The 13,390-nt window shown below is 34.7% G+C and overlaps 1 protein-coding gene across 6 annotated transcripts in view; it reads right to left on the reverse strand.

Annotated features, from left to right (window-relative positions):
* Window positions 1-13,390, reverse strand: part of ATRNL1 (attractin like 1) — a 466,156-nt gene that overhangs the window by 144,428 nt on the left and 308,338 nt on the right. Inside the window, exon 27 of one of the 6 annotated variants that reach the window (XM_051801060.1) lies at window positions 1,571-1,682. The exons of the other annotated variants lie outside the window; for them this stretch is intronic. Coding sequence (XP_051657020.1) covers window positions 1,623-1,682 — 60 coding nt within the window. The 3' untranslated portion in view covers window positions 1,571-1,622. Of the gene's footprint in view, window positions 1-1,570; window positions 1,683-13,390 lie in introns of those variants that run through there. 6 annotated transcript variants of the gene reach the window in all.

Consider the following 13,390-nt stretch of genomic DNA (forward strand, 5'->3'; position numbering starts at 1 on the left):
TTTCTTCCCTCATTCACTGGATTCTACAGCATGGTATAAAGTTGATTTAAGAATTCAATTTTAGACTGGCAATCATTTTACATTCTAAAGGAGGGACAGGTATATTTTAAGCCCACTGGGTAAAATGTATTGGGTTTAGTTCCTTGAAAAAATGATGGGAAAAATGGATCCTGCCAAAATGAACACGTTACACTGGCATGAAAAAAAGGCAGAACAATGCAGTTAATGCTGGATTAACATCTGGGGTTAACTGCCAAAAACAATGCAATGCATATTAGCTGAAAAGCTCATCCTCTGTCCTGGGCCACATTATTCATTTGCTTAAGCCAAACAGGCTCTTCATCAGTTTCTGTCTTGCCTTATGTTCTGATTTCCCTGGAAATGTATGGTAATGAAGGTCCTTCTAACAGATGTTTCTTTAGACTCATTAACTTCTGAATCTTGTTCATTTTATACACCAAAAGTTAGTTTATTAGAACAAACAATTAGGGGAAAATAGAAAATCACAAAGAGCTTTCATCATGATACTTAACTCCAGATACTGATATAGAGTGAATACATGAAGATGCTAATAAAGTGTGATACTTAGAAATTGTCTTAAGTGATGAGGGAGTTCCCCACGTCTCAAGAGACAAAGATATCCTGTGTGACTTCCAGCAAAACATCATAAATCATAGCTTACCAAAGACTCAAATAACAACTGTCCTGGTTACTGATGATAACTAAAGGCACAAAGAACTTTGATCATACTTGCCTGAGGGGAAGTTATTTAGTGAGCTAAAATAACACTACAGGACTATATAAATAGTGCTATAGCAACCAGCTTTTAGGAAAACATGAATGCCTTGATGATTTAATGAAAAATGAATGAAATAAAACTACAAGAAGAATGAAACACAACTATGCACAGGATTTACTTTACGAGACATAGAACATCATAAATGGCAGACATTATTAAATACATACATGCATGTATCTATATAATTATTTTAATATTTCACTTCTGTGGTAGAAAAATTAATTTTTACTTATATGTTGAATTACTATATGAAATTCTGATACTGAGGGATGCTACAATTTATTTAACAAAAAACAATCCAAAACATCCCTGAAAAGGTATGTCATGACTCTTCATTACCATGTACAGATTTGGAAAAGTTCCATATTGATAAAAACCCTGCAGGTTTTCTAATATTTCAATTAAGGAAATGTAAAATGTCTTCCCTAGCATAAAGACTTTTTAAATCATATTCGTACTCCTATAAGCCCTCAGATTACAAAACTTTTACATGATCTTATCTGAAGACTCACAGCAACGTGAAGCCAAAATCTGCATAGAAAAAAAGGTATCTTTTCCAACAAAGGCATGTGGTAGATTTAAAAAACTAATTATTTTTAAAAATCCCAGCTTTAAAATATAACATGACAACAGGTGAAATGCAGCTACAAAAGCAGTATTTGTAACTTGCTTCAGCTCTTCTACTTAAAACAACACTAGTCACAACTTAAGGGTTCTAGTTCTAAAACAATGTATAGTCAACCAGTAATTCTTTGGATTCTGTTCAGTAAGAGATATTTATGGGATGAGAAGAACAGTGCAAGGATATATAATCAGAGGTAACCTATGACCTCTGGTGAAAATATTCCATGGACTTCTGAATTGATTGTCTGTCAGGCTTCACCTGGAATAAAAAAATGAAAGAAAAAAGTCTTTTTGACAATTAATAACTTCCTTTTCTACCACGTGTCTTGGTTTTGTTTGCCATCTGCAACTGTATGTACCCGACAATAATTTTCTAATATTTTATTATAATAAATTAATTTTAAGAAAATCCATCCTTAAGTTCAGAAGAAGCTACAGTATGGGCTTCCATGCCCCAGTGGGACAGCAGACTATTATATTTCTTTCTGAAGCAAATGAAAGTCTGTTGAAAGCAAGAAACAGTTTTATATATATTCGACAATCATGAGTTAAGGTGAAAAATGCCATGTAGATGAATGTCTGTGATGTATTTTGGAGTCATATAATACTTTCTGTATGATTAAGTCTTGTTAACAATTAGCTTTCATGGTTTGGTTTATGCATTTACATGAGCTTACTTGTTCTTACCCTGAACAAGGCAGTATTATGTTATCCTCAGTTACTAAGAATCACATGCAGTAGCTTTTCTCACTTGAATGAGGTAGAAGACCATTGTGGGCCAGATGCTTTCCTTTGAAATACACAGAGTGATCATACAAAAATGCAAAATATTTTACTGTCTCGGTTGATCATCAGCTAGCTGGTCAGACCACTGGGTAGAGTTAAGACAAGGAAAACAAATGAGTACTGTGTGCTAGGGCTAACTCATTCTCTCTGAAGAGATCAAGTTCATGGAATTACAAAAATGTTATGGCTGCCAATGACACTGCTGTATGTGAATAGTGTTAAGAAGAAAGACTGAAATAGCCCATTCTTTCAGAACTCCCACAAAATATCTGACAGTTGCATTCACTACCCAAATGTGTATCTGGTTATATACAGCAGTCAAACATTTTTGCAGGAAAAGTATCAGGATGACTTATTTCAAGTATTTTGTCCCACCTTCTGTTCAATTAAAATATAAAAAGGTATTCACATTTCATAGTCAAGAATAAAATTTCAATCATAAAAAAAAATCAAGCAGGTCTCATTTTAAGGACATTCCTAAACTAGATAGTTAATTTACTTTGATTAAATATAGAAATTACTTATAGTTGTTTTATCCTAGAATTATTTCAAACAATGCTTTGCCTTTCAGAGTCAAAGGTGTATGAACAAAGAGCTAGGAAATCAAATTCTCTATAGTATGTGGGAATTAGAGAACAAATTTAGCTTTTACTTCACAAAAGTATTCAACAGTTCTATGTTCTCTTGCTACAACTAATTCCTGATTTTCAAATATGTAGTACTCTCCCATTCCAAAACCGTCATTCACTTCAGGTGCATTACAGACATTCTGCATTTTGCAGTATTGAACCTTAAGGTTCAGCATCCTACTCATGGTTGTAAATTTTTTCGTTTGATTTTTCTTTTCTCGAGGAACATAGCTGATCACATTTACAAATGAACACTCCTACCCAAAGCACACTCACATCCATACAGAATGCTTTAGAATACATGAGGAAAATGTAAAAACAAAGTTGTATCAAGGATCAAGAAAAGGTGTTCAAACACGAGCACATAAAATTACTACCAGTTTAATCAAAAGAATGAGGGCTTGTGATCCAATGAATATACAGATGATGTTTTTCTTGGCAGTGTTTCAGGACAATTGTTACAAAATTATGACTGTCTGACTAGCAAGCCAAAATTATAGGAATTATTTTATGAGTGAAAAAAAATGGAAACAGACCAGTTGGAATGCAATTCTGAATATCAAATGTTCACAAACTAAAATATCCCTAGTGAGGCACAGTATTGTAATGACAGCACCTAGGTAATGGTAGCACCTTTAAGTACCATTTACAAGCCCCAATTTCCTTTCCTCAACACTAAGTGTCTTACAGACACAAAAGTAAAAAGCGAGTCATGCCTCAAAGAGCTCCCAAAATAGGTATAAATCAAAGAAAACAGGTGAATATCACAGGATCAAACATTACAATTGGTAAATGGACGGTAGGTTGGCAGAGTTACCAGAATTGAGTCACGAAAGCATCAAAGTGTAGCAAAAAAGTATATGTAAAGTATAATCTGGAGTTGTTCAGCAGAAATTCCTTCTCCTTTTTCTTACAGTACGATAATTGTAGAGACTATGAAAACACAATAAATGTACGTATATAGGGAATTCTTACTCTACTCAAAATTTCCTGCTTTTTGCTTGAATCTAAGTGCCACTGATCAGTCCCCAGACTTACACATACACAGAATAACAATTTAAACCAGCAAGTCTAACTAACACTTAGCATGTTTATGGGTATACACAACAGTGAAGAAAAATATCTGTCTACATCTTTGCACTTTAAAATCATCTTTTTATACTATGTTATGTATAGGCAGAATGTGTATGTTAAATTTCTTTTTCACAGACGAATGTGTAATATCAGCCATTAGGCTGTTAGCTTCACTGCCTTACAAAAACAAAACACACCTCACTGATGGGTAAAAAATAAGGTAGGATTTTGTTAAAAATCAGGCTGTGAAAACTGACAGAAACTTCCCTTTCAGTCTTTGTATCAGTAGGTACCGTGCTGGTAATATTCCAGAAATTTGGCCCGTCTGCATAATTTCTTGTCCTAGTTGCAGAGTGATTAAATAAAAATGCACATTCTACCTCTTCCAAAATAAACACCCAGATATTTTCTCAACTAGTTCATTAAGCTAGAAACCTTGTAGAGGCATTTCTCAAAGGCATGATTTAAATGGAAGTAATTTTAATGAAAAAAGAAACTTTAAGGTCAGATCAGATATTTTAAGGACTAATTTTAAACTATATTCCCATATTTGTATAAAATCACAAAGACTTCTGTAATTAATGGTTGCTAGGGAGAAATTATTTCGAATAAAATAATTCTGTTTATTAAAGAAATTATTTCTATAGTATTTTAAAAATACTTTTACTGCAGCTTGTATTTTAGAACTCTTATAAAATTGGCTGGTAAACAGGTGTGGCAGTAATAGGATTAAACTCTGCATAGCACTCCCTTTTGGCTACCTCTAATCACAGTTAAATCTTACTTCCTATTCATCTACTCGCGGCACACATATTAATCTCTCAGATTAGTTGCATGAGAAGGTTTGGTGCCTAACTTCAGAAAATTGGCATCATGCTGTTAGAGGTTGGCACATTATCTGTGATGCCATGTTGCCTCATTTAGGCAGAAGTCAAGGTACTACAGGGCTGGCCCTGAGATAATTGCAAACAACATTAAAGATTTTAAAACTAAAACAGAAAAAAAATTGTAGTTAACATGAACACAAGTTTAAAACTTATTTCTAAAAGTATGTTATCTCACAGTATGCCAAACCAGCAAGTAGCAGAACAAATATTGATGTGTTGTAGTGATATTAAGGCACTATTGTGTCTTTTTATCGAATAATATTGTTACGTGTCTACAAAACAATTTACAAAACTAAGCATTAAAATAAATATTAAAATCATGCATATTTATTTGAAAATAAAATTTATTGATTTTTATAAAGTAAATATTTTGTATATATTTACTTTGACAAAACTAATTATTGACTAATTCTAAAGAAAATGTTAATGATATCTTGCAAACCAGGTGGCTGAACAGCAAGACCAGTACAGAAATGTAGGTTACTTAAAATTAAAGACTTTACTACAAAAGTATACATGAAGAAAATTCCATTAGCTTCAAAGAAGTAATTTTTGATGCACTTTGCTGCCTGACCTGCTAAATCTGTGCTGTGTCAGTTTTCATTCAACAGTTAATATTTGACTACACTAAATTAAATTACAGGATGATAGTTCACTCATAGATCTTCTTAACATTATGTTTGTCTATCTTAAAGCTGTCTCTTTCATCGTAGTGAAAGAAGACAAATATTTGTCTACAGATCAATCTATATTTTGTATACATTCTTTATAGTGCCTAATACAGTGTGGATTGGAGCCAAACAGATCTTCCCCTTTCTGACAAATTCCATGAGCTGAAGATTCCATAACCTTAAAATAAAACAACATATACTGGTACTTCAAATATTTCTTCCAATATCTGTATATTATACAAAGAAGGTAGGAACTGGGTGGTAGCTGCTAAAATAAATAGCTTGTCTACTGTCTTCTTGCTTTCTATTTGCCCCATATGTGCATGATGTAACCACAGGTTTGCAGGAACTGGGAATGCAAATGATTATCCTCATAGTAACTTGCTTCCATGCTGTAGAGCACATCATCAATGCAGGAAAGAACTTGAAGTCTTTAGGTCCATGCAAATTTAAGTTATATGCACTGTAAGCCTGAAACTTAATCTTCTGTGTTTGATGATATCATCATCCTGAACTGAGACCTGTACTTTAAAAGTAAAATAAAATTTAAAAAAAATATATTCTTAATAGTGGCAACCAGCCACCTACAGCTCAGGTGGATCATGGAAAGGAAGAGCCCAAGACACTAACTGGAGAAAAAAATAACATCATATGACCCAGTTACGTGCTCTCAAGGCTGACTTTGTAAAATGAGTCATTTGGCCTCTACTATGTGAGCAGATTTGGGCCTGGTGCTATTGTAACTAAAGCATATATCTAGAGGTATTCTGCTCCTTCAAACAGATTATGCTTTACAGGAAAAAAAAAAAAAGGTTGTGATTTCCAGTTGGGAAATGTTTATTTCATGTAAATTCAGAACAGTACTAAAAGTGATAGCACAGATCACCTGTATAGTTTTGGATGCCCTTTCTATGAGGTATTGGCTAGAACTACAAGATGTAAATCTGGATGCCTCCCAGCTATTCTGCTGAAAAGGCAAAGCAAGAAAAAGGTATCTTAAACCTTTATTAAAAAAATTATTGCAGTAAAATAAAAGACAAAAAAGACCCTTTAGAAAACACAACAAAACAACCTAACTACAGAAAACTCATGACATCCAGGTTTGCTACAAATCTTTTTCCTGAGGGGATAAACACAAAATATTTTAAAAAGAACAGCCTTATACTTTTATGTAGGAGTCAAAGGGAAAGAGCTGGCCTTATCTTCATGAGAGAAGAGACAGATTATCATTTATGTCTTAGAAGATCATCGTTCTCACACTGAGAACATTCCCTTTGCCACAAAAAAGACACTTAAAGTACAGCCAGTGAGATCAGCAGGTTACAAAGATCTGTGTAGGTAACAGGACCAAAATCATGTAAGATTGTTAAGGATCAACTGTGGCCCCAGTATTTGCATAAAAAAAACCCTGAAAACCCAAGGGACTGCCTAAAGACTCAATGTCAAACAATACCCTTCACCTGCCTGACAGCCACATAGCTACACTTTGCCTTTGCAGCAATAACAGGGTGCTCTCTCTGGCTTCAGGAAAAACAAGTAAGGTCACCACAGTAATCACCTAGTAGTTATATAAACTAGGTTATATTTATATAACTACTAGGTTATATAAACTAGTAGTTGTATTAGTGTGGCAAAGTACAAATTTCAGTGTAAAAACTTCTAGACAAATACCCAAAAGTGTGTCAAAACTCCATTTTTGTCCACCAAACCTACCAGATCTCAGTGAACAAACTGAATCTTTCGTGAAGCTCCCTACAGATAAGAATGGATCTCAAGTTCCCAAATGAGTAGTGACTGCTTTTCCTAGTTAGAGTATCAGCTAGTTCATTGACATCCAAATCCAATTTCACAGACACTCTGTGAAGGCGGAGAGAAAGGAGACCTTTCACTGATAAAGTTTAATGAAAATAAATCACAGAGCCCCAGGTCATCAGCACACTGATGACAGTAGAGTCTACACTGTATGCTCTCTCTACTGGTGACATAATGTTTTGTGTATGATAATTCCCACTGGACCCTTGGAAAAAAAATCAATCTTTGGACTGGAAAAAATCCTTTCAAAATTACCCTTAAAATCTCAAAGAGAACGTAAGGATGTCTATTTAAAGAAAACAATGTAACCCAGTCTGGACCATGGCTAGATAATAGGAAGAATGAATATTATGGTTATGTCTCCTGTATGGGTCACTGCTTCAGAACAGCAAGATCTGGATTCATGACCCTGTTTTTCTAAGGACATCTGATATACAGTCAGGGATGATAAAAAAATACAGTGGAAGACATTTCATGTAATACTGTTCTCTAGATTCTCTAAAGCCAGACTGCATTCTGAATTGCAGGGCTCAGATGTTAACACATGAGTCCAATGAAATATGGCCCAAATCAAGCAGAGTGGAAAAAATGCTTCATGCCTTTTACAGATCTTATTTGTCAATATAGAACTTGTTTTTCGTGTCCCCCTAACTTAACTTTTGAATCATGGTCAGTTTGATATTCACTACACTTAGGCATCAATATATATTTCTCCAGTTTTCCAAGACTATAATCCTCTTTTGCAATGTAGCTGCTGTCTCCTTCAGCTTTCTCTAAGTTTCCTGAAGAGAATATGTTCCATATCTACTGATTCCTCCATATCAACCACATCCCAACTTGTTATAGAAGATGAAAAGTTAAAGCTGATCATTGGTCCAGTAGGACATACTCACCTCCCTACTTTAGGAGAAGGTGAGTACTTAAACACTTTTGAGGACTTTAGTCTTCCCAGATCTCAGTTTTCCATCAATAAACCACATACAGCAGAATTTGCAAAAGGTTTTTGAGGTTAGAACCGTTTAATATTATGAACTGTTCACTTAATATAGTAAGGAAAATACATTTTACATCTTTACATCTAAGTTAAGCAATAGAGACAAGAATATAAAAAATTGCCAACATCTAAGTTCCTAAAAACAACCCTTATACTCAACCAAATATAAATAAGGTTATATTCAGACCTGAACCCAAGAATCAAGTAAACGTCAGAACATTAGACTATGTTTTGCCATAATTATGTTACAATACTCCACAATCCTTGACTAAAAAAAAGAAAAACCAAAAACACTCATTTGAAACTCATAATTGGTTCATGAAATACAGCACAAGCACCCTATCTAATTCCTATTTGTTCCTGACAAGTGTGTAGCCCTTGAGGAGGACAGTGCTTTCTTCTACTCACTAAACTCCCTGAATGGGTAATAAAAGAGAGAGAATCAGCATAAACAAAGATGAAATATATATATATATATACACACACACCCCCCCACACACAAATGATCATGTGAAAATTAAGCCTCAAAAAAATGGATGGCAAGGCTGGCTCACAGCACAATAGTATATACTTCATTGCTTTAAGAAGAGAATGTAAAAGGTTCAGATAAGGATCACATGATTCAATTATCAAGTTCCTTATTCATGAATTCCTCTATCTATGTGATATACAGGAGATGAGTCAAAACTGTGTATCTTTAAATGCTTAATTACAATACTTTCATATATATATTTATATAAAGTGATTATTCATTATTAGAGTTATCATCATAAATTTCCTCATAAGGTTTAAAACAAATATAACTAACATTAAAATCTACATAATTCATTTTCAAATTGAGAAACAAAACTCTTTTTTTATTCATTGCAAATGTAATTGTATCATCCCTCATTCTTGTTTAAATGGAAAACTTATTCTCTTTTAAAGGAAATTATTTTTACAAGTGTTCTTAATGCATGTTGTCAAGACTTAGAAATAATAGTGCAGAAGTATTTTATATATGATATGAAGATATTTTAGTCAAGGGACAGCACTTCCACTGGCATTTAAGATCAATCAGAAAACCCTGATGCTGAAGACTAGGAGAGGTTTGGAAACTGAATTTACATTTGCTTTAATACTTCTTTTTTCACTCAATCAGATCTCGGGTTAAATGGAACAGTTTGCCTAAACATTACATCAGGATAATCTTCAAAGTTCATTTCAGTATTACAGATATTAACACAAACCAGATTGATTTTCCTTATACGCTATTTAGAAAAAAAACCCCACAGATGAACTTCCCAAAGAAAACCTGAAGACCTTATTCTATTTTGATTAATCATTAGTCTTGTAAATCTCCCAGTGAAGCCCACTGCAATCTCAGGGTTTTGATTTCTACTTGAACACAAACAGCTACTATAAAAGAATTCATGCTTTTTATAAACCACATGATCTGTCACTGAGGTAGACTGACTGTTGGGAAAGGCAGGGACTAACCAAAAACTGAGAGTTTGGGTTTTTAAATATCATGCTTCATTATTTGAATTGAATATGACTTCATTTTTCCTAAATCATCACCATTCAGTTCTGATAGCATTTACATCATCACATTTCCTGTAGATATTTGGAAAGACACTAAGTTCTAGTTTAGGTGAGACAGAAAAACGTGCAGAGTCTACAGCATGAGGACAGGGGAAAGGCTGTGCTGTTCCATACAGTGCTTACTTAAAGTAAATACAGTCAAAGCACCACACTCACGTGACAGAAATGATACAGGCCAGAGGGAACAAGGCCTGTCTGCACATAATCATCTTTATGTGACAACTGGAAACTAGATATTGAGCCAAAATGTCACATGACATACTGTCATGTTCAAAAGTAACTCAAGTTCTTCAATTTCTGTTTAATTGAATTTTCCTCACATATGGCAGCTAACTACATCAGGGTCATTCATTTCATGAACTTAAAATAGAACGTTCTTTAAAAATGTGTGTATTTCAAATATACAAAAATTTCCATTTCTTTGTAATTATATTTACATATATCCTGAAACACTGTTTTTAGGTGCCCAGTGACCATCCTGGTTAAGAGAATATCTGCAGTCCTGGAAAATGTCAGCCCTATATTACTGTCAGAGAAATAAAGAAGACCCATCTGAGTTAACATGGGATTTTCTGTAAGAAATTCTGGGCTCATTTCTCTCGTATAGTTTCAGTGTAAAAGAGGCAGGTTGAGAAAATTTGTATTGATTATGTGCTTGAGGAAGTCAGGAACAAAACAGGGCAGAAAGAACTGGAGAGCCACTTACAGCTGATTCAGTGTAAGAATGGGAAATGTAGGCACTGGTACCACGTAGCTTTGAACATCTAATGCTGTTTCCTTTGTATTCTGCAGAAAAAGGCAAATTTCTCTACAGGGCAAGCCAAAACACCTGAACCCAGCTCCTTCTGAATGAACTTCTAGAGGAGCCTCTTGGTCATCACCAAATGTAAAATTTAAAAGCAAAACCCAACACAAAGAAAACTGCTAATACAATCACCCCTTCTTTTCCCAGTTACTATTTTAAATTTTTTCTTGTTTATATATCGGCTAGCCTGAGATTTCCCTGTCTCTCCTCTTTAAGCCATTCAAATTCATATCTATAATTAAATTATTCTTCAGCATAAAAAAAAAGGAACCTTGCATCTCTGCCTGCTGATGAGGGCACTAGTCATCATTTCCTGTTACTTGATCCAATTATATTTATCCCCAGTTAGAACTGATAATAAGACAAGTTCAGAGGGTGTGATGCTCCAGAATGGACTAATTTAGCAGTCAGGGCATGCTGCTCCAGATAAGACAAAGGAATAATTTTAATTGTGGTTTTCTATCTTACACATGCATAAGAGTCTTAAAAATTAAACAAGGCATGTAACTTAAATGAAAACTACTCCTCTTCTAGATTGTGAATGGCATTGAAGTGTGAGATTCTTTTTCATTTCCAAGTTTTCTTTGCTTTTATTAAAAATACATGTCATCTTAAAAGTGGCATTTAATTTCCCCTGATATTATATAAAAGTGAGAATCCAAGAAAAAAACAAAACACATGGGCTGACCCAAATAAATTTCTTCTCCATTTCTAGGAATGTCAATGAACAACGACAGAATTGACAATTTCAGTATTTCACAAAATGGTAATTAAAAAGGACTGGAAGGATTAGTTCATTTGAGTTCTGGCTTTGCAAATACCAACAAAATAGATTAAATGCAAACAAAGAATTGTGTGAGCATATTTCACAATTCTGTTTCTCAGTAATGTGGTCATCAGCTTTTAACTCAACCACTGCAGCCTCTCACTCGCCTTGACAAATGCAATCCTGGCCCACTTACATCTATTCACAGCATTTCTAGAGAGATCATTATCTTGTCATCACTTTGATCATATCACCCTTTGTTTAACATCCTTTCACTGGCTCCTTGCTCTCCCTACCATATCAAATACCTTTCACTTGTCTTCGATTTCAAAACCCCTTGCAATTTATTCTCTCCTCTTTGGCACTTCTCATGTGCTCTCATAATGGGTACTGAATCAGTAATGCTGCTTTCTGAAATTAGAAGACCATTTGTACCTCCCCCTACACTACCCCTTAGGCTACCCAAAAAAATACTGTAAACCTTCCCATCAATCCTTAAAATATATCTCTGACACTACAGTTGCAGAAAACTGGGCTAAACCGAGTCACTGGTGTGCTGAGCTGAATGTGAGTATGGATTTCCACACCATTACAGTCTCATCACAGAATCATCAAGGTTGGAAGAGACCTTCAAGATCATCTGGTCCATCCGTCAACCCAGCACTGCCATGACCACCCCTAAACCACATCCCCAAGTGCCAATCCATGTGCTGTGATTCAAGAATTGACACAAAATATATGAAGGTTGGTACACTGCAGCAAATTAAACCATTCAAAACTAGAACATGTTGTTCACACAGAGATTATTTTGAACTTTGTGTGATGTCTGTACCTTAGCCCAATGAATTTATTGCATGACACCATGAAGAATAAATTATTTTATGCAACAATAGTAGAGGAGAATATAGACAAGCTGAAACACTTAGAAAATGAAATAACTTATTTTCTAGTACCTGCAGTACCAGAGGGCAGGACTTCTAGTCCACTAAGAGACATTCATTTAAACGTCTTGCAGCCGCAAGTTCCTATGACAGATCCTGCCCTTTAATAAAATCAAGTTATTCCTTTTAAATGTTATTGGCATTTTATAGGCTGTTAAAAGGAACAGAGCTCAGAATGTTTATATTGCTCTGAGTCTCCCTGATTGTGTCCCATTCTGATAACCACCTGCCTGATAAAGCTTTGATTGGGGATGCATCTTCTGCAAATAATTCAATAGGAAACAAACATGTTACTGTTGTATTAAAAACAGAATGTGTACTGGGACCTAAGATTATTGGTCAGTGCAGGAATTTCCAGGCATCTGGTCTGTAGCTCACATTGCATGCAGTGAATTATATCCCAGTAATTGAGAATGATGAATGATTTGACCCTCTTAAATATATAATGAGGGAAAAAACCCAGCACAGTGAGAGCCAAGATTTAGGCAATTTTAGCCTCCAGGAAAAAACAGTTGTAACCCAACACCACCTACAAATCTCAGTGGGTACTTTGGTGAGGTAGTATGTCATGTACCTTGAGTAATACATCTTGCATTGTGGGCAAGAAACACTAATATTGATCTTCTACACTGTGAAAAACCATATGTAATGCCAAAGAATTTAGAGGTTTACACAGTAAGGTCAAAAAAAACCCTTAATCAATTGCTCGGGGACTCTTTTTTTTCTGCACAGCATTTTTTTAAATCCCTATAAAAGGCAGGGGCATTAAAATAAGTGTTACAAAACACTGTTAAATTAGTCTGATACAATTTAATGTCACAATGCAAGATAATACCTCTTTGTGCACCTATCTCTGTAGTACGATGGTGACTTTACGAATATACACAGTTAGCAGCATATCCTGAAGTTAAAAAGCATGATAATTAGTAATTTCATGCTGGCATTTCACACTGGAATATTCTGCTGCAGTAAGAGACTGTCTGGGACCAATCTCCCATTCACACAGATATGGAAGTCA

This window comes from Manacus candei, unplaced genomic scaffold (assembly GCF_025592945.1).
Source record: "Manacus candei isolate 608988 ecotype Guabito, Panama unplaced genomic scaffold, ASM2559294v1 h1tg000050l, whole genome shotgun sequence".
NCBI classification, from domain to species: Eukaryota; Metazoa; Chordata; class Aves; order Passeriformes; family Pipridae; genus Manacus; species Manacus candei.